Raw genomic sequence first — 22,845 nt, forward strand, 5'->3', positions numbered from 1 at the left:
ATCGACTACACCTCTGTATTCAGCTTCCCTCCCCTCACAGATGCAGCCCACAATTGCAAACATCCAAAAACATCTGCTGGTGGCAGGAGTCCGAGTTGTATCTGAAGTCCGAGGTGTAGACGGTGACCAGGAAGGGAGAGAGGACCGACCTTGTGGGGCCCCGTGTTGTTCACTACCATGTCCGAGACACAGCTCTACAGCCTGACATATTGTGGCCGTCCAGTCAGGTAGTTGGTGATCCTGGACACCAAATGGAGCATCCACCCGCACCTTCATCAGTTTGCTCCCTAGCAGTGCAGGCTGGATGGAGAAGTCAAATAACACAACAACTCACAATGCTTCCTTGTTTATCCAGGTGAGCATAGGTACGCTAGAGCAGGTGGATGAGAACTCAAGAAGGGTAACCCACTTACACAGACACAAGACAGATTTAAAATTGGTGTTGTAACATTGGCTTATTCCTGGCAACAAGGCTTGCATTTACATAGCACCCAACATCTCAGGATGTCCCAATGCACCCGAGGAACAACAAATGCTTGACGTTCAGATACTATTGTAATGGAAGAAACCAGATTGCAATTCATGTACATATAATTAGGGGTAGGTAGCTCAGCCATTTAGTAGCTAATCTGATTTTAATGTCAGCTCCACTTTCCCACCCACCCCAGTAATCTTTTACCCACTTGTGTATTAACAAGTGTGGAGATGTATTAAACATATTCAAAGATTCTGCATCAACTCCACAGACAGACAATCCTCTGAAAGATTAAAAATTCCCTCCGCTGTCAAAAGGAGCAACCACCCATCTCAAACCTGTGATCCTCCCTCAAGAGGAATCATCTTGACTGCATGCACCCTGCCGAGACTCTTCTGAAATATTCCAATGTATGTAAAGCAAACTAATGCAAGCAGCAACCTGATTTATCAGATTACTGAGTAGAAACAAGGAACTGTAGGTGCTGGTTTATCAAGGGAAGACACAAAGCACTGAAGTAACTCAGCAGATAAAGCAGCACCCTTGGAGAATGTGGATAGGTGATGTTTTTAGTCACACCTGCCGGTGCTTGGACCATCTCCCTCTAACCCTAACCTGTCCACGTATCTTTCTAAATGTTTCTTAAATATTGTGTTAGTCCCTGCCTCAATTACCTCCTTCAGCGTTTAAGAAGGAACTGCAGATGCTGGAGAATCAAAGGTACACAAAAAAGCTGGAGAAACTCAGCGGGTGCAGCAGCATCTATGGAGCGAAGGAAATGGGCAACGTGAAGGGTTTCGGCCCAAAACGTTGCCTATTTCCTTCGCTCCACAGATGCTGCTGCACCCGCTGAGTTTCTCCAGCTTTTTTTGTGTACCTTACCTCCTTCAGCAGCTCGTTCCATACACCCACCAACCTTTGTGTGAAAATGTTACCCCTCAGGATCTTATTAAAACATTCCCCCCTCACCTTAAACCTATGTGGTCTGGTTTTCAATGCCCCCTCCACTCTGGGCAAGAGTGTCTGTGCATTGACTCAATATCTTCCTCAGTCAACAGAAAGACTAAAGATGATAAGAATTGTGAACAGAGAAGGGTGAAGCAATTATATTGAGTGCTTGTAGATCCACTTGTGGGACCCACACACAGGATCATCTGTGTTGGGCACCATCTCACTGTTTGTTTGAATCTTGCATTCAGACTTGCACCAACACCAGACTCTCATTCCCAACATGATATGAACAGTGCTGAGATAAGCACTAAACCAAACAGGTACAACTTTGTTATATTTAGTTCATCAAGTTTCTGAGAGAACCAGGGGTAAGTTTCTATACTGCCTCCCTTTCTCAGAGTATAAACCACAGATATAAGACAGCCTGACACCAAACAGTCAAACACACTGATGTTTGGACACAAATGTACTTCCCTCACCAACACCAGACTCATTCTTTCAATGCTGAGATATCAAATAGGTTCCAGAATTTGCAGCCTTTTGTCTCCACCAGGGGACTTCCCTTTTCTCAACAGATATAGCCTGACACCAACAGTCAAACACACTAATGTTACATAAATAACCTCCCTCACCTTCCTTTCCCATCAGGTTCCAGAATCTGCTGCCTTTTGTCTCCACCCTTCCCTTCTCCCCCACACCTGACCCATATCTTCTCATCAACTCCCCACACCTGTACCCTATTAACACTTGTGCAGGTAGGAACTGCAGATGCTGGTTTAAACCAAAGTTAGACACAAATAGCTGGAGCTAAGGGGCTGTCCCACTGTACGAGCTAATTTAAGAGTTCTCCTGAGTTTCCCCTGATTTGAACTCGGAGAATTACGGTAATAGCCGCTAGGTCGCAGGTACTCGGGGCTCTCGTGGACATTTTTGAACGTTGAAAAATCTTCACGAGTCTTCCCGAGCTTACCGCGTTTCCCGAGCACCTGCCGTTAGCGTTACGAGCCACTAAGAGACGTCCCCGAGCTCCGACGTACCCGTTGCGTACATTCTACGTACTTACCACGAGTTTGATTTTTTTTTAACTCAGGACAGCTCTTGAATGACCTTGTACAGTGGGACGGGGCCTTTACTCAGCGGGACAGGCTGCATCTCTGGAGAGAATGAATAAGGTCGAGACCCAAAATGCCACCCATTCCTTCTCTCCAGAGATGCTGCCTGTCTTATAGTTTAGTTTATAAATACAGCGGTTACAGACCCTTCGGCCCACCGGGTTGGCACCGACCAGCAATCCCCGCATCATCCTACACCCACCAGGACAATGTAACAATTTACTGAAGTCTATTAACCCACAAACCTGTACGTCTTTGGAGTGTGGGAGGAAACCGAAGATTTCGGAGAAAACCCACTCAGGTCACGGGGAGAACGTACAGACTCCGTGCAGACAGCGCCCGTAGTCGGGATCGAACCCGGGTCTCCGGCGCTGCATTCGCTGTAAGGCAGCAACTCTACCGCTGCGCCACCGAGACCTGGCCCACTGAGTTTTTGTTTATCCGCTTATCACTTGCTGGCTCTTGCTCCACCCTCCCCCAACCTCTATACTGTTACTTCCCCCGTGTTTCACTGGCGATGAATGCCCTTGGCCAGAAATATCAGCTGTCCATTTCAATCCACAGATGCTGCCTGACCCGCTGAGTTGCTCCAGCTGTTTCTCCTTTCTTTGAATCTCAAGCTTTTCACTGCTTCAAAATCTGAAAGCAACACTTGAAACGTAACCAGCAGTTGAAGCACTTTGATGGATCTATTTTGAACTTTAATCTTTCTTTTATTTAAAAATGAATGTAATATATAATGCATAAAATGAAAGCAATAACTATATGCAATAGTAGACATTGATGCTATAATTATCCTATATTATTGTTGCATTATTATACATTATTATACAAATTTAGAAAGACTCTTGCTGGAATGTGGAATTTATCAAAACTGAATGCGTTTGAGTGAGGCTTCTTTGTCTTTTGATTTACAGTGAATTAGATTAATGGTGGAAATTTTCAGAATCATAGAATCATACATAAATTCATTTATAAGTCATAGGAGCAGAATTAGGCCATTTGGCCCATCAAGTGTACTTCGCCATTCAATCATGGCTAATCTATCTCCCTCCTGCGCCAGATCTCCATTTGTTCTCCCACCCTCCCCCCTCCAGATCCCACCTCCCCCTCAAGGCAGTCCCCCTACACCAGGCCATCCATGTTTCGTTCTTTCCCCCCCCACCCCACCCCACCACCCGCACGCCGATCATGGCAACAAATCGTGAGAGGAATAGATTGGGTAGATGCACAGAGTCTTTTATCCAGAGTAGGGGAATCGAGGACCAGAGGACATAGGTTCATGGTGAAGGGGGAAAGATCCCTTCTTCAGACCAACATCGCCAAGTCATTCTTCCCTGTCTATAGTGGTCTCTCTGCCAGTATCTGCCGCTGATTCACTAGGTCATCCTTCCATGACTGCGGTGCCCTTGCAGCTGGGAGATCTTCCTTCTGAGACAACACTTCAACGGCTATTATTAGCTGTAATTGCAGCCTTCTCTTTGATTTAACGCTATGTTTTGCACTCTATTCTCCCCCTGACCTCAGCAAACAGGACTCGAGCTCACTGCCCTTCTCCAATGACATAATTGTCAGCTCTTTGTGGCAATTTTAATATGTTACAAAATAACAATTTTGATCTGCACTCAGGTGGCCAATTACAATGTCACTAATGACAATGGGTGCCAATGCTTACAATGGGATTGCCATAGATTAACATGCAGTATGTGTGTGCCTTTGTAAATGTATTCTGTGTAAGTATCTCGGTGTTATGCAAGGTTGATGTTTGTGTCCTTACCAGTTTAATGATGGGTTAGGATAAGTGGAAGACAGGATGCGAGTGTTTAGCGTTTGTTTGAGTGAATTAATGTGCTGCAGTTCTGTTTATTTAGTAGATGCTGGCAGCACAGGTGGTTAGAGCAGGTATTGAGGACTGTTCTGCGATGACACAACCAACTGTTGAGCCTTCCCGAGGTGTCATGGGCCTAACTCAACGACACACCAGTGAAGGGAGGTGCCCACTTGATCACCCTGATGACATCCTGCCATCTACACCATCAGGTTTTGGTTATGTGCTTGTTAACATGTAGCCAGCTGATTCTTGCATGTGGAGTTAGTTATTGTCCTTAGCATAAGTTTGTATAATCAGTTTAGTGTTTGGCTTTAGGCTTGGTTTTCTTGATTGAGAGTTTATCTTGGTGTTATAGAACAGTACTATATAATACTAGAAGTACATCCAAGTACATCCAAGTCAAGTCAAGTCAAGGTTATTTGTCACATACACATACAAGATGTGCAGTGAAATGAAAGTGGCAATGCTCGCGGACTTTTGTGCAAAAGACAAACAACAAAACAACCAAACAAATTATAAACACAATCATAACACACATATTCTTTTACATAATAAATAATGGAAGGAAAAACGTTCAGTAGAGTTAGTCCCTGGTGAGATAGGCGTTTACAGTCCGAATTGCCTCTGGGAAGAACACCATCCTGGTGTTATAGAACAAGTACTATATAATACTAGAAGTACTTTGTCTTTTAATTGCAGTTTTGTATTTGTATTTGCGAAGGATTTTACATTTAGATCTGGAATTACAAACTCCAAGATTTCTCTGCATATTGACACAGAACAACACCCATTATTGTTTGTCATCTACATCAATGATTTGGATGAGAACGTACAGGGCAAGATGAGCAAGTTTGCTGATGATACAAAAGTGGGTGGTTTTGCAGATAGTGAAGATGGTTGTGAAAGATTGCAGCAGGATCTGGATCGATTGGCCAGGTGGGCGGAGGAATGGTTGATGGAATTTAACAGTATGTGGTGTTGCATTTTGGGACATTGAACAAGGGCAGGACCTACGCAGTGAATGGTCGGCTCTGGGGAGTGTTGTAGAGCAGAGGGATCTAGGAGTACAGGTGCATGGTTCCTTGAAGGTTGAGTTGCAGGTAGATAAGGTATCAGAAAGGCTTTTGGCACTTTGGCCTTCATCAGTCAGAGTATTGAGTATAGAAGTTGGGAGGTCATGTTGCAGTTGTAGGATTTACAAAAAGTTAATTTGCAAATCGAATCGGTGGTAAGGAAGGCAAATGCATCGCTTGCATTTATTTCCAGACGATTAGAATATAAAAATAGTGATGTAATGCTGAGACTTTTGGAGTATTGTCAGCAGTTTTGGGCCCTATAATCTGAGGAAGGTTGTGCTGGCGTTGGAGAGGGTCCAGTGGAGGCTTAGTAAATTGTCCCTAGTTTGTAGGCCGGTGCTACTGTGCGGGGGTTGCTGGTCAGCGTGGACTAGATGGGCTGAAGGGCCTGCTTCGCGCTGTTTCTCTCAACTAAACTAACCATTGAAATGTGAGTCCCGCCCCTTGGACTAATGAAGGGCAACCTTTACTCTGCTAATGCAGCAAAACCCAAGGGGAAAATAATTTTGGACAATGTCAGCTCGATTTACCAGGTTAATTCCCGGGATGTTGGGACTGACATATGATGAAAGAATGGGTCGACTGGGCTTATATTTTCATACAGAGAGTGGTGAATCTCTGGAACTCTCTGCCACAGAAGGTAGTTGAGGCCAGTTCATTGGCTATATTTAAGAGGGAGTTAGATGTGGCCCTTGTGGCTAAAGGGATCAGGGGGTATGGAGAGAAGGCAGGTACAGGATACTGAGTTGGATGATCAGCCATGATCATATTGAATGGCGGTGTAGGCTCGAAGGGCCGAATGGCCTACTCCTGCACCTATTTTCTATGTCTATGTCTATGTCTATATTCATTGGAATTTAGAAGGGTGAGAGGGGATCTTATAGAAACATATACAATTCTTAGAGGATTGGACAGGGTAGATGCAGGATAAATGTTCCCGATGTTGGGGGAGGCCAGAACCAGGGGTCACAGTTTAAGAATAAGGGGTAGGCCATTTAGGACTGAGATGAAGAACAACTTTTTCCACACAGAGAGTTGTGGAATTCTCTGCCACAGAAGGCAGTGGAGGCCAATTCACTGGATGTTTTCAAGAGAGAGTTAGATTTAGTTCGTAGGGCTAAGGGAATCAAGGGATATGGGGGAAAAAGCAGGACGGGGGTACTGATTTTGGATGATCAGCCATGATCATATTAAATGGCGGTGCAGGCTCAAAGGGCCGAAGGGCCTACTCCTGCACCTATTTTCTATGATTCTATGTATCTACGTTTCTGTTTCTAGGATTCCTGCTTGGTGCTCGTAAGGTTGAAGAAGACGAGTTTAGTTTAGTTTAGTTTAGAGATACAGAGTGGAAACAGGCCCTTCAGCCCACCGAGTCCACGCTGACCAGCGATCCCTGCACAGTAACACTATCCTACACACACTAGGGACAGGTTTTTACATTTATCCCAAGCTGATTAACCTACAAACCTGTACGTCTTTGGAGTGTGGGAGGAAACCGAAGATCTTGCAGAAAACACACGCAGGTCACGGGGAGAACGTGCAAACTCCGTACAGACAGCACCCGTAGTCAGGATCAAACCCGGGTCTCTGGCGCTGTGAGGCAGCAACTCTACCGCTGCACCACCGTGCCTGACCTGGGGGTCTGACCCAAGCTCAGAGTTCTGGGGTGTTGACAGAGCAACCCCCTCCCACGGCGAAGACAAGATCTAAATTCCAAGACAGCCCTCAGTTACACAAATGTAATAAGTGTCAAAGGATGACAGCAGATACCAGAATGGAGAAAGTATTGTATTAATATTTCTCAGATGCTGCAGGGGTTAAGATTAAATAAGCGTTTTTAACAGGTCAGCTTTTATATTTGCAACACAGCAATGTGAGCAGTGAAATAAATGAAGCTGTTCTTAATGTACAACAACTAGAACAAAAAACACTTTAACGCAATTAATGTTGTGCATCTCTCATTCCTGGTGGCGTTGGGATAAAGCCCCAAAGATGATTGTTGATCCATGTGGCTATTTTGCTGCTTGGACAGTGAATGTGTGTGGGGGCAGTGGATGGGGAGGGTGGTGGTGGTATTCATCACATCCACATCATGTGCTGCTGCATTCATCATGCAGCAGGGGCTCAGGACAAAGAGCACATCACACAGACCAGACTCCCCACCACTGACTCCATCTACACTTCACGCTGCCTCGGGAAAGGAGCCAACATAAACAAAGATCTGGTGGTAATGAAAATCAAAATGGCGGCACAGTGGCGCAGTGGTCGAGCTGCTGCCTCACAGCGCCAGAGTCCTGGGTTCGATCCCGACTATGGGTACTGTCGCACGCGCGCGCGAGGCTTCGGAGGCTCAATCCAGCGCTAAATGCAACTCAACTGCCTGTCTCGCCAGGTTAACCAACAGCCCTGTCTGGACTGACGGGACACCAGCGCTGCTTCTCCGCGCTGGCCATATTTCCCGCAAGCCCAGGCAGGTTAACCTGGCGGGGATGTCCCCCACCTCTTAAAACATGGGGGGGACGTGACCCCTCTGCCCCCCCCCCCCCCGGGTTTTTCTGCCCCTGACTGTCTGTATGGAGTTTGTACGTTCTCCCTGTGACCACGTGGGTTTTCCCAAGGTGCACTGGTTTCCTCCCACATTCCAAAGATGTACAGGTTTATAGGTTAATTGGCTTTGGTTTAAACAATTGTAAATTGTTCCTCAAGTGTAGGACAGCGGTACTGTACGGGGTGATCACTGGTCGGCGCAGGCTCGGCGTAGAGCTGTGAACTTTGTGATTGTCAAGCTTCAGTCACTGAGCATATTCAAGGCAGAGATGAACGGGTTTTTAGATATCAAGGAAATCACAGGCAAAGGGGCTGAATGGCCTGTTACTGCTGTTACTCACGGGTCTTACTTCTTTGATTCAACCCTACATTTCTGCTTGGACACTTGGAGAGCCGATGGCAGTGTGGATATTGAATTAGACCTCAGCATATCTGAGCAATGGGAGGGGTGCCAGTCCTTGTTCTGTGCTGGTTTCTAATGGAAAGCATGTGACCAAGTGGATGGATTTAGTTGAACATCTAAGGAAGGGTTCCAACCCATAACGTCGCCTATCCATGTCCTCCAGAGATGCTGCCACACACGCTGAGTTACTCCAGCACTTTGTGTTTTACTCAAGATTCCAGCAACTGCAGTTCCTTGTGTCTCCATATTTAGTTGAAATATTCAACAATAAATAGAAACATTCAGACAGGTACATGGACAGGACAGGTTTAGAGGGATAGTGGCCAAACATAGGCACGTGGATCTAGTGTGGATGGGACATGTTGGTCGGTGTGGGCAAGTTGGGCCAAAGGGCCCGTTTCCACACTGTAGCACTCTATGAATTTATTCCTTTAAGGTTTAAAAGCTTCCTAACGCTAATAGTCTCGAAGAAATTCTTAAGTGCGATATTGGCGAGTTATTCTCTTTGAAATCTGTCGCTGTGCAGAGCATCTACAGAGAGACAGGAACACTGGGAGAGGTGGCAACACGTATAGTTGGAGAGTGATACTTATGATACTTTTTTCATATGCCATTTGTTAAAGCTGGCCAATATATCTTCATGAAGCATAAGCATTTAAAGCAGGAATATATTTTCTCTACACGTCCCATCATCGGGGCATGTGTTCATGGGCAAGGTTTGTCTCCTCATTGTCTTTCCCCTGTGTCCCTGACAGAGCGTTCTCCCGACCCCTGAGACCCCACAGGATGGCAGGTCAGCTGTTATCATGCAACTTGGTCCAGCCCGTCCATGTTGAACAAGATGCTTCCACAAACCAGCCTCCATTCTATTGACTCCATTTATACCCAATGCTGCCTCGGCAAGGCTGAGCAAAAAGACAATACATGATCACAATCGAGCCATTTACAGTGTAGAGATACATGATAAGGGAATAGCATTTTAGTGCAAGGTAAAGCCAGAAAGTCCGATCAAAGATAGCCCGAGGGTCACCAAAGAGGTAGCCAGCGAAGATCCTATAGCAAGCAAGATAGATGCAATGGACTGAAGTGTAGTATGCAACGGAATGGAACGTGGGCCATTTTTCATCCATTTCAGTAACCCGACCCGACCCGACCCGACTCGACCCGACCCGCAGTGTAATCAACGTTGCGGGGGAACAGTTTGTGTTAATAAATTAAAATTCTGAAAATGTGGAGAAGAATTTTACCAAAGAACTTTTATTTTGACGAGGATGTTTCCGTAACCGGCTTCCGTCTCCGCACTAGTAACTTTGCTCCGCTACGGGATTTTTGGTGCGGAGATGGAATCCGGTTACAGAAATGACCCACGAATCTGCCCATGACCGTACTATGTCTTTTTCGTCGAGTGATCTATCTTGCTCGCAGTAGGATCTTTGGTACCTAGTAGTTCAGCAGATAGACACAAAATGCTGGAGTAACTCAGCGGGTCAGGCAGCATCTGTGGAGAGAAGGAATAGGTGATGTTTCGGGTCGAGACCCTTCTTCAGACTGGTACTTCACCTAATGTGGTTTGTGACTAGGGTCAGGGGCAACTCTGTGTGTGTGTGTGTTCCCTTTCATTGAACTCCTCAAGTGTTTGGGGTTTCCAGGACTAGGAGTGCTTATCCCAATTTCTTCAGTTACCCTCTGCATGTCTGCCTGTCCACTAGTTTCTGCATTGCTGTCCTGCTCTATAACTGGGCATTGTGTAAACCAGCTTCCACTCAGCTGGCCTGTTACCAGCTGACTGACATGGAGCCGATACTCAATTGTGTTTGTATTTGGATTAACTCGCATGGTTTGTTTAGGTTGACTGGTAATGTGTATTTAGATTAATTCCTGACATATCTTTGGAGTGACGAGTATCTTTCATTAACACTGACTTGTATTGTTTGTTTAGAAGGATCTACAATACAAATATATATTCATCTGGCATGATTTCAATGAAGTGCAGTCAGCATTAAGTAATTGTACGAGGCAGTTCCTTCCCTGAATCTTGGAAACATAGCAACATAGGTGCAGGAGTCGGCCATTCGGCCCTTCAAGCCAGTACCGCCATTCAATATGATCATGGCTGATCATCCGGAATCAGTACCCCGTTCCTGCTTTCTCCCCACATCCCTTGATTCCGTTATCCCTAAGAGTTAAATCTACCTCTCTCTTGAAAACATCCAGTGAATTAGAGAATTCCACAGATTCACAACTCTCTGGGTGAAAACGTTTTTCAGTCCTAAATGGCCTACCCCCTTATTCTTAAACTGTGACCCCTGCTTCTGGACTCCCCCAACATGAGGAACATTTTTCCTGCATCTAGCCTGTCCAACCCTTTAAGGATTGCATATGTTTCTTATAAGATCCCCTCTCATCTTTCTAAATTCCAGTGAATGCAAGCCCAGTCAATGTTGTATCATTATACCTGTCCCTGTATAACACCACCCACCCATACAACTCTGTCCCTGCTATAGTATAACTCCACCCCTATCTCCTCCTGTATAATCCCATCCTTGTTTAGTTCCGTTTAGGTTACAGATACAGATGGAAACAGGCCCTTCAGCCCACGCCGACCATCAATCACCCATACACTAGTTCTATCCAACACATTACAGATGCCAATTAACCTACATACCTGCAAATCTTTGGAATATGGGGGGAATCCAGAGCTCCCGGAGAAAACCCACGTGGTCACGGTGAGAACGTACAAACTCTGTACAGGCATCACCTATAGTCAGGATTGAACCCGGGTCTCTGCTGCTGTGAGTTTAGTTTAATTTAGAGGTACACCACGGAAACAGGCCCTTCGGCCCACCGGGTCCACGCTGACCAGTGATCCACGCATACACCACACAAGGAACAATTTACAATCATACCAAGCCAATTAGCCTTCAAGCCTGGACCTACGTCTTTGGAGTGTGGGAGGAAACCTACGCAGGTCACGGGGAAAACATACAAACTCCGTACAGACAGCACCCGTGGTCAGGATTGAACCTGGGTCTCTGCTGCTGTGAGGCAGCAACTCTACCGCTGCACCACCGTGCTGCCCCTTCTCATGTGTGTCAGAGACTTATCTATTGACAGAGGACTAGACTTTATTTTGATTTGACTAATTTTATCCTCTATTTTCTTTACATGAAACAGTATTCCTGAAGTGCGTATTCTGGATAATGGGCCGTTCGAGTGTCACGTTGGCATCTACGACAGGACAAACCGCAAGAAGTTTCTGGAAGCCTATGGCCGGGTCTTTCTCAACGTCATGGGTAAGCTTGCGGAGCCACGGGTGGTGTTCAGATTTGTAACGTGTGGGAAGAAAGTTTCAGACTGATCTCGAATCTAAAGAACTTCGACAGAACTTCAGATGCACAAAGAACATACCACTGAACATGGCCAATTCATAGATACATAGACAATGGGTGCAGGAGTAGGCCATTCGGCCGTACGAGCCAGCACCGCCATTCAATGTGACCCCGTTCCTGCCTTCTCCCCATACCCCTTGATTCCATTAGCTCTAAGGTTTCTATCTAACTCTCTTTTGAATGCATGCAGTAAATCAGCCTCCACTGTTAATGCATTTCGTTGTCTCTGTACTGTACACTGACAATGACAATTAAAATTGAATCTGAATCTGAATCACTGCCTTCTGAGGCAGAGAATTCCACAGATTCACAACTCTCTGGGTGAAAAAGTTTTTCCTCATCTCAGTTCAAAACGACCTACCCCTTATTCTTAAACTGTGGCCCCTGGTTCCGGACTCTCCCTTGCGGGGTGACACCTGTTTGGTGGTGAGTAGTCGCCCAAAGAGTCGTACCTTTTTCTGGTCGCTGCTGGGTTTTCAACATGTTGAAAATTTTCGACAACCTGCTGTGATTATGACGGGTGCCGGCAAGTTGCCGAAAAAAATGCGTAAGTGGGACAGGCCCTTCAGGAGTCAGTTTCCATCACCCTTCTAACCAGACTGTTCCTACTCAAGGAAGAGATACATTTTTGAAAGATCTGGCAATTGAAAACAATGGGGAACTGGCACAAAATAATTTAGTTTTAGATTAGAGATACAGCTCAGAAACGTGCCCTTTGGCCCACCGAGTCCACGCCGACCAGCAGTCCCTGCACACGCACTATCCTACACACACTAGGGACAGTTTACATTTATACCAAGCCAATTAGCCTACAAACCTGTACATCTTTGGTGTGTGGGAGGAAACTGGAGCATCTGTAGGTCACGGAGAGAACGTACAAACTCCGTACAGACAGCACCCGTAGTCAGGATCGAACCCGGGTCTCTGGTGCCATAAGGCGGCAATTCTACCACTGCGCCACCGTGCCGCCCCAAGAAGAGCATACAGTCAATTTATGATCACATTGAATGGCAGGGCAGGCTAGAGGGGCCGAGTGGCCTGCTCCTGCTCTCATTTCACTTCAACACAACTCATTACATACAAAAATGATTCTCAATTTCCTCCAATTCCTCCCCTGAAGCACTACCTGCTGTTCTTCTAGCCAATTATCTGAAACCTGCGTCCACTAGTCAGCAAAGCTCCTGCTGATGAAAATAGTTTATCTATAATTGCAAAGCCTTCATCTGAAGGATATGTCAGCACTCTGCCTCAGCATGGCTGTGGTGTTTCTGAAGCCTGGCTCCACTGAAGACAGGAAGAGCTCTATAAACGACCCCACAAGCTGAGTTTTAGCTCGATAAGTGTTCCAAGCCCCAGCAGCCGCCAGCTACAATTACTGCAGGTGTCTGCGAGGCATTTAGTACTTCCCCTCCTCACAGTGCTGGCGGCCCGGCTCACTGCTGGACATATCCAGCACACGTGGAACTGACCCACTGTGCAGCGTAGGAGCTACTGTGCGGGCTGGAAGAGTCTGTGTACCACGTGTATATGGAGTGTGTGAGTCTGCAGCCACTGTTCCAATATCTAAAGGGGCTGCTCCTTGATCTTCACACCCACCCACCATTACAGAGATAGGTTGAATAAGTTAGGTCTTTATTCTCTGGAGCGCAGAAGGTTAAGGGGGGACCTGATAGAGGTCTTTAAAATGATGAGAGGGATAGACAGAGTTGATGTGGACAAGCTTTTCCCTTTGAGAATAGGGAAGATTCAAACTAGAGGACATGACTTCAGAATTAAGGAACAGATGTTTAGGGGTAATATGAGGGGGAACTTCTTTACGCAGAGAGTGGTGGTGGTGTGGAATGAGCTCCCAGTGGAAGTGGTGGAGGCAGGTTAATTGGTATCATTTAAAAATAAATTGGATAGGCATATGGATGAGAAGGGAATGGAGGGTTATGGTATGAGTGCAGGCAGGTGAGACTAAGGGGAAAAAAAGTTTGTTCGGCATGGACTTGTAGGGCCGAGATGGCCTGTTTCCGTCCTGTAATTGTTATATGGTTATATGGTTATATCCTCATCTTTGGCCACCCTGTGCGTAGGGGAGAGGGTGGGGCTGAAGATGTCCTGGTTGGGGTTGCTCCTGGGCCTGGCCAAGCTGGCCATCCGCTAGTCACGGCTCCAGGCGGTGGAGGACTCTGCCCGAGCCGGCTGCCCGCCCCTTGTCCGGGTGGTATTAGAGAGGGACTACACCCTGTCCACGGGCACCCTGGGGGTGGAATGTATCCTTGACGAGGATGGGGAAATTGTGATTTAATATTCAATATTGAAAAATATTTGCATGATTTTGTATTCTGGTGGTGGGTTTGTTGTATTTTTGTACTGTACTTATCACATTTGTAAATTGTTGATTTTAATTATTTTTGGTAAACAAAAACAAAACCAAACTGTGGAGCGTGGAACACAGAACCGTACAGTGCAGGAACAGGCCCTTTGGCCCACAATGTCCATGCTAGCACCATGTCAGGTTCAACTACTCTCCTCTGCCTGCACGTGATCCAATTGACAATAGATAATAGGTGCAATAGTAGGCCATTCGGCCCTTCGAGCCAGCACCGCCATTCAGTGTGATCATGGCTGATCCACACCCCTTCATTCCCTGCATACAATCGTAACGTCACAGGAGCAGAATTAGGCCATTCGGCCCATCAAGTCTACTCCACCATTCAATTATGGCTGATCTATCTCTCCCTCCTAACCCCACTCTCCTGCCTTCTCCCCATGACCTCTGAGGCCTTTACTAATCAAGAACCTATCTGTCTCTATTTCCATACACCCATCTAAAAGCCATAGACCACCACCCACACCATCCACGCACCCACCACTCTCTACACAACCTATGCCCTCTTGTCTTTGACATTTCACCCTGGGAACTTGTCTCTGGCTGTCTACCATCACGTTGTATACTTATATTAGGTGTCCATTCAGAGAAACCAATCAAAGATTGTCCAATCTCTCTTCATAGCTAATAGCTTCCAATCCAGGCAGTTATCCTCATCTGCCCCCTCTCCAAAGCTTCCACATCCTACCTGTACTGAAGAAACCAGAGCTGCACTCAATATTCCAAATGCAGCCTTAACAACATTTTAGAAAGCTGCATCTTGACTTCTTGACTCTTATACTAAATGCCCCAACCAACGAAAGCAAGCAGACCACAGGTTCTTTACCACCTTATCTACTTAAGTTGCCACTTTCAGGGACTGAAGGACTTGGTTCCCAAGATCCCTCTTTTCATCAATGCCATTAACTGTATACTTTTCCCTTCCATTCGATCTCCCAGTGCAACACCTCACACTTGCTTGACTTCAATGTCATCTGCCATTTCTCTGCCCATTTGTGTAGCTCTATATCCCGTTGTGTACTTTAACTGTCCACAACTCCACCAGTTTAGGTGTCGTCAACAAACGTATTAACCAGCCCATCTACATTTACACCCAAGTCGTTTACATATAACCATATAATATAACCATATAACAATTACAGCACGGAAACAGGCCATCTCGACCCTTCTAGTCCGTGCCGAACACATAATCTCCCCTAGTCCCATATACCTGCGCTCAGACCATAACCCTCCATTCCCTTTCCATCCATATAACTATCCAATTTATTTTTAAATGATAAAAACGAACCTGCCTCCACCACCTTCACTGGAAGCTCATTCCACACAGCTACCACTCTCGATGAGTAAAGAAGTTCCCCCTCATGTTACCCCTAAACTTCAGTCCCTTAATTCTCAAGTCATGTCCCCTTGTTTGAATCTTCCCTACTCTCAGTGGGAAAAGCTTTTCCACGTCAACTCTGTCTATCCCTCTCATCATTTTAAAAAACCTCTATCAAGTCCCCCCTTAACCTTCTGCACTCCAAAGAATAAAGCCCTAACTTGTTCAACCTTTCTCTGTAACTTAGTTGCTGAAACCCAGGCAACATTCTAGTAAATCTCCTCTGTACTCTCTCTATTTTGTTGACATCCTTCCTATAATTAGGCGACCAAAATTGTACACCATACTCCAGAATTGGCCTCACCAATGCCTTGTACAATTTTAACATTACATCCCAACTTCTATACTCAGTTCTATATCACAAACAACAGAGGTCCCAGCACAGTGATCAATGCAGAACATCACTGATCACAGGCCCGCCATTTACACAGTCTAACATTAATCCCATTTCTTCTCCCTAACTTCCTATCAATTCCCTCCAATATCTGCCAGCTCGCCTACATATTAGGGGTAAATAAAAGTGATTCATCTTCAGGAGCGTGGAAACAGGCCCTTTGGCCCGAACCTGTCCACGCCGATCTACATGCCCCACCTACAATAGTCCCACCTGCCTGCATTTGGCCCATATCCCTCTAAACCTATCCTATCCATGTACTTGTCTCGATGCTTCTTCAACGTTGTGCCAGTACCTGCTTCAACTACCTCCTCCGCACCTCAGGATAACCGGGGAAACTGGAGAAAATCCACACGCTGAGAAAGGCAACGTGCAAACTCCACACAGACAGCAGCACAGGTCAGGAAGGAGCCGGGGTCACTGTGAGGGAGCAGCGCTGGATGTTCCACGACCAGGCCGCACGTTAACACACAGTGTTTGGTCTGAGGGATGGATTATAATAGCGGGCAACATCCTTATCTCACTCAATCCTCCTGTTATTCCAGTCTACCCTGCTGCTCTCAACCTGGGATGCTGCTGGCCCCGGGTGCCCAGTTCCTTTATCAAAGGGTCTGAGCGTGAGAGTGAAGGCGGGCTGGTGGGAGGAAGGGGGGGGGTTTACAGGCTAAACATTCCTGCAGCTCCACGGGGCTTAGACGAGCAGAACAAACCACTCTGGGAAAAGGTTTGTTCATTGAGTGGCACATCAAAGAGACAGAGATTGCTTGTAATTGTGGAGGGAGGTGATGGCTCTGGATCGCCCCATGGTGCGTTACACAAGAGTGCCTCCAGCAGGGGCAACATGCTCTGCCAATCGTCCCCGCGTTTTGTACACTTCAGAAGGAACATTCAACATACTGCAGCTTCCCTTTCTGTACTTTGACATTTGAGTCGAACACCACACTCTGAGATGATTGCAGGTTTGCCCGAGCTGAGTGGAGCTGAGCTGAACACAAATGTAAATACAAATGATGTGATTTGACTCCTACACCTCAACCCTCCACTGCAGCGCACGGCTAAACCCACAGCAGATTAGTTTAGTTCAGAGATACAGTGCGGAAACATGCCCTTCGGCCCACCGAGTCTGCGCCAACCTGCAATCCCCGCACACTAACACTATCCTACACACACTAGGGCCAATTTACAATTATACCAAGCCAATTAACCTACAAACCCGCACGTCTTTGGAGTGTGGGAGGAAACCCACACAGGTCATGGGGAGAACGTACAAACTCCGTACAGACAGCACCCGTAGTCAGGATCGAACCCAGGTCTCTGGCACTGTGAGGCTATTACAGATTCTCTGCTGAATGGCTTTTGAGTTGTTGCTCCAAATGCCCTCACTTTGAGTAACTCATCACTCCGCGAACACGACCAACACACCCGTCTTGTCCATGTCCATTACGTTTGTTCCAATCTGTCCTGCTGATGTGATTTGGCCTGAAGTATTGACTCAGGATCAAGGTGTCTCATCTACTATGCATCTGCTGCACCCTCTGATTTATTGCTAACAGGCAGGATGTGGCTGGGTGCAACAGGTTGATGCTGCAATCACTGTTGAACACTTTGTTATACGTTAACAATGCTGTGCCTTTATAACCTCCTGCCTCCGTAATACCACATTGATAGTGTTCACCCCCATGGTGGATGAGTGTCACATTTATCCTTTGATCAACGCCTAATAATATCAACAATGCTACTGCATCTTGGAGGGGGGAAGGGGGGTGCTACTTTGTCAGAGGTGCCTGCAATGTATTGAGACATCCACCCAAGGCATAAAAGAATACAGCACACCCATCTAAACCGAGCTACAATTATTTGACGTTGCTTTTCCTTACCTTGCCAGTGATTTTGCATTGTGCAATCTTTGTGAAGATCCCAAGCTGTAAGTGGCGGACAAGCTTAAGTAACTCAGTGGGACAGGCAGCATCTCTGGAGAGAAGGAATGGGTAGAGAAGCTCAGTGGGACAGGCAGCATCTAGAGTTCCTTCTTGAACGAGAAGGAATGGGTGATGTTTTGGGTCGAGATTCTTCTGAAGAAGGGTCGACTCCTGTTTCTGAAGGGTCTCGACCCGAAACGTCACCCATTCCTTCTCTCCAGAGATGCTGCTGCCTGTCCCGCTGAGTTACTCCAGCACTCTGTGTCTATCTTCAGTTTCAAGCAGCGTCTGCAGTTCCTTCCGACAGATGTTGATGATGAATTGAAAATCTGCCCAACACCTTCAAAGAAGGTTGGAGGTAAATTTTGGATACATTAATTGGAAAGCAGGAAGCTAAATTAGCACCGCTTGAATCGAGACTTTGTGGGGTGATGCTAATGATGTGGTTCTGCCAATAAAACATAGAACAGTACAGCCCAGGATGAGGCCCTTCTGCCCACAATGCCCATGCTAAACGTGATGCCAAGTTCCCCGATGGTGAACCGGACCTAGGTCAGTGTGTGATTGTTGGTAAGGTCCTTGCATCCCAAAACTGGCAAAGCGAATCACTTCTTCTCTTTATTCTTGTCTGTTTTTTCTTTCTCCTTATTCCTCATCACTCCTCTCCCCCTTAAAGATATTTTCAAAACAAAAATGTCAGAATTGTCCAACTCACATCTCTGTGGTCCCGGGTTCAAATGTATCTCTGGCATGCTGCACTGTTATCAAGATGACATTGTTTGCAGAGGGATTACGGCCATTGAATTGCAACAGGACCTGACTGTAATGGATGTGTGTTCCACAGATTGATTAATTATTCACAAAGCAGATACGCTATGTCTTCCAGATTACCTTTCCTGTTGAGTTATACCAGGCATCAATCAAAGCGTAGAGCAGAGAGCAGCAGGATGTTGCTGGCTGATTGCAACACTGAATGCATACTTGGGCCAGAATTCTTTCTGAAAACTAACTCATTCTGCAGCAACGGGCGGCACGGTGGCGCAGCGGTCGAGTTGTTGCCTTACAGCGCTTGCAGCACCAAAGACCCTTGTTCGATCCTGACTACGGGTGCTGTCTGTACGGAGTTTGTACGTTCTCCCCGTGACCACGTGGGTTTTCTCCGAGATCTTCAGTTTCCTCCCAAACTCCAAAGACGTACAGGTTTGCAGGTTAATTGGTTTGATATAAGTGTAAACTGTCCCTAGTGTGTGTAGGATAGTGTTAATGTGCTGGGATCGCTGGTCGGTGTGAACTTGGTGGGCCAAAGGGCCTGTATCTGCAAACTAAACTAAAGTAAACTGTTCACAGAGCTTATTTACAATGATTATTCTTGATTAGTTCTGGCAAATCGCAGTCTCTTTAGGGCGAATATAAACATCAACTTTCCAAATCATTTGTTGGATGGATCCATGCCGTGAACTTGAACGCCACGTTTGTTGTTATGGAACATCCCACTAGGACAGCCAAGAAAGTCAACCTATCAGCTTTGACTATTGAGAGACTGATCCTCAAAGACTGAAGGACATATGTTTGAACTCCAAAAACTGATGCCTTTCATCACAGGGCATCAACCCAAATATTGTCTTAAACTCATTCATCTCATTCCTACCACCACCAACACTTAAATACACAAAGTGCTGGAGTAACTCAGCAGGTCAGGCAGCATCTCTGGAGAAGATGGCTAGGTGACATTTTAGGTTGAGATCCTTTCTTCTGTGAATCAAGAACCAGGGGACATAGGTTTAAGGTGAAGAGGGAAATACAGTACTTAATAAGGACCTGAGGGGTAACTTAATCACATAAAGTGGGATGGGTGCATAGAACGAGCTGCCGGAGGAGGTAGCTGAGGCAGGGACTAATGCAACTTTTAAGAAACAATTAGACAGGTACATGGATAGGACAGGTTTGGAGGGATATGGACCAAACGTGGGCAGGTGGGACTAGAGTAGCTGGGACATGTTGGTCAGTATGGGCAAGTTGGGTCGAAGGGCCTGTTTTCACACTGTATCACTATGACTACATAAACTAATGTCTTTCATCATGGGAAATCTAACTCAAACATAGACTTAAACTCATTCAACTAATTCCTACCATCACCAACACTAAAGAACACAGAGTGCTGGGGTGACTCAGCGGGTCAGGCAGCATCTGTGGAGAACATGGATAGGTGACGTTTCACAGAGTGCTGGAGTAACTCAGCGGGTCAGGCAGCATTTCTGGAGAATATTTCTGGAGGTGACGTTTTGGGTTGAGACCCTTTCTTCACCAAACCTAGCTCGGGCGATTGGATGGTTGGCCGGACCTGATGGCCTGAGCCACAGGGAGAGGTTGGGCAGGCTGACTGTATTCCTTGGAGTGCGGGAGTATGAGAGGTGATCTTATAGAGATGTATGAGATCTGGATGGGGAATTGATAGGGTAAATGCATACAGTTTTTTTCCCAGAGTGGGGGATCAAGAACCAGAGAGGACACAGGTTTATGAGAGGGGGAAAGATTTAATAGGAATCTGAGTGCAACCTTTTCAAATAGAGGGCAGTGGGTGTATGGGATGAGCTGCTGGAGGAGGTAATTAATGCAGAAACTATAATATTTAAGTAACATTTGGACAGCTACATGGATAGGAAAGGTTTAAAGGGACTGATGGGACTAGTGTAGGTGGGGCACCTTGGTTGATGTGGGCAATCTGGGCCACAGGGCCTGTTGCTGTGCTCTATGGTCTATGACATTATGGTTCTATGGGTCAATGACTGTATAGGTCTATGCATGACTCTATTTAATGGCCCCTTCTGTAGCCCAGTGTTCACAGGTCTTGGCAATCACAATGCACTTGCCCATAAATTGTGGCAGGGCATGTTTAAATGTAACGATCCACCTGTGATATCCAGGCCCTGGTTAATGTATGTAGCAATAGTGAGTAGCGGTGGTGCAGCGGGAGAGTTGTGGCCTTACAGCACTCACAGCTCCAGAGACCCGGGCTCAATCCCGACTGCTGTCTGTACGGAGTTTGCACGTTCTCCCTGTGATCTGCGTGGGGTTTTCTCCGAGATCTTTGGTTTCTCCCCGCACTTCAAAGACGTCCAGGTTTGTACTGTGGTTAATTGGGTTGGTGCATGTGTAAATTGCCCCATGTGTGTGTAGGATAGTGTTAGTGTGTGGGGATCGCTGGTCGGTGTGGACTAGATTCAGATTCAGATTCAGATTCAATTTTAATTGTCATTGTCAGTGTACAGTACAGAGACAACGAAATAGATGGGCTGAAGGGCCTGTTTCCGTGCTATATATCTAAACTAAAAACCGGAACTAGTAGTTGAGTGCAGGCGGGTTTACCATGTTTGCAATGACAATGAGCGGACTCAGGTTGATTGTGTACAGTGGTCCACATGTTCATTTTCAGGGATTTGCCAATAATCCCCAATCATTGCTACACATTTCAACCAGATATTTATCTGTTTCATTTTGAAAATGTTTTAACTGATCTTCCTGCTAGTTTTCCCGCATCTGCTGCTGTAAGCAAAACTGTTTAATCTCTTATTTAACCAGAGGCTTCTGAAGTTTGACATAGCTTTGACCAGCTATATTTTGCAGCATTAGTCAGGTCCAATTTGCATAATTTGCCAACAAGTTTATTAATACCAATATGATTGTCTTGTAAAGATTATAATTGGATCTTTAGTTGCAGCATACCATTATATTTGACAACGCAAGCCCAGAGATTCAGCTGTGTGGTGCAGCTATCACAGAGGGCTTCATCTGCAAATGAAGGGTGGCACGGTGGTGCAGCGGTAGAGTTGCTGCCTTACAGCACTTGCAACGCCAGAGACCTGGCTTCGATCCCGACCACGGGTGCAGTCTGTATGGAGTTCGTATGTTCTCCCCGTGACCTGCATGGGTTTTCTCTGAGATCTTCGGCTTCCTCATGCACTCCAAAGACGTACAGGTTTGTAGGTTAATTGGGTTGGTGTATGTGTAAACTGTCCCGAGTGTGTGTAGGATTGTGTTAATGTACAGGGATCGCTAGTTGGCACAGACCCGGTGGGCCGAAGGGCCTGTTTCAGTGCTGTATCTCCAAACTAAGCTAAACTAAAATCAGTTATTTTCTAGTGGAATCAGAGGATAGTGGATATGAGCTGCAAGGAGAGGCTGAGAGGAGACCTGATAAACCTATGTAAAATTATGAGAGGGATAGATAAGGTTGACAGTCAGAATCTTTCTCCCAGGGTACCATCATATGTTATCATATGTTCATACGCTCATCATATGTTAACAAACTCATTCCTCAGACCTCCTCTGGGGCCAGCACATCCTTCCTCGGATATGGTGCCCAAAACTGCTCACAATACTCCACATAGAAACATAGAAACATAGAAATTAGGTGCAGGAGTAGGCCATTCGGCCCTTCGAGCCTGCACCGCCATTCAATATGATCATGGCTGATCATCCAACTCAGTATCCTGTACCTGCATTCTCTCCATACCCCCTGATCCCTTTAGCCACAAGGGCCACATCTAACTCCCTCTTAAATATAGCCATTGAACTGGCCTCAACTACCCTCTGTGGCAGAGAATTCCAGAGATTCACCACTCTCTGTGTGAAAAAAGTTTTTCTCATCTCGGTCCTAAAAGGATTTCCCCCTTATCCTTAAGCTGTGACCCCTTGTCCTGGACTTCCCCAACATCGGGAACAATCTTCCTGCATCTAGCCTGTCCAACCCCTTAAGAATTTTGTAAGTTTCTATAAGATCCCCTCTCAATCTCCTAAATTCTAGAGAGTATAAACCAAGTCTATCCAGTCTTTCTTCATAAGACAGTCCTGACATCCCAGGAATCAGTCTGGTGAACCTTCTCTGCACTCCCTCTATGGCAATAATGTCCTTCCTCAGATTTGGAGACCAAAACTGTGTACGCATATGCGGCCTGACCCAGAGCCTTACAGAGCCTCAGCATTACATCCGTGA

The 22,845-nt window shown here is 46.1% G+C and overlaps 1 protein-coding gene across 1 annotated transcript in view; it reads left to right on the top strand.

The window, feature by feature from the left end:
- LOC129711449 (immunoglobulin superfamily member 21-like) overlaps positions 1 to 22,845 on the top strand; it is a 213,714-nt gene that overhangs the window by 104,805 nt on the left and 86,064 nt on the right. The window contains exon 4 of the mRNA XM_055659066.1: positions 11,570 to 11,688. Within this exon, the coding sequence (XP_055515041.1) occupies positions 11,570 to 11,688 (119 nt within the window). The remainder of the gene's footprint in view (positions 1 to 11,569; positions 11,689 to 22,845) is intronic.

The sequence above is a fragment of the Leucoraja erinacea genome, chromosome 30 (genome assembly GCF_028641065.1).
Source record: "Leucoraja erinacea ecotype New England chromosome 30, Leri_hhj_1, whole genome shotgun sequence".
Classification (NCBI taxonomy): Eukaryota; Metazoa; Chordata; class Chondrichthyes; order Rajiformes; family Rajidae; genus Leucoraja; species Leucoraja erinaceus.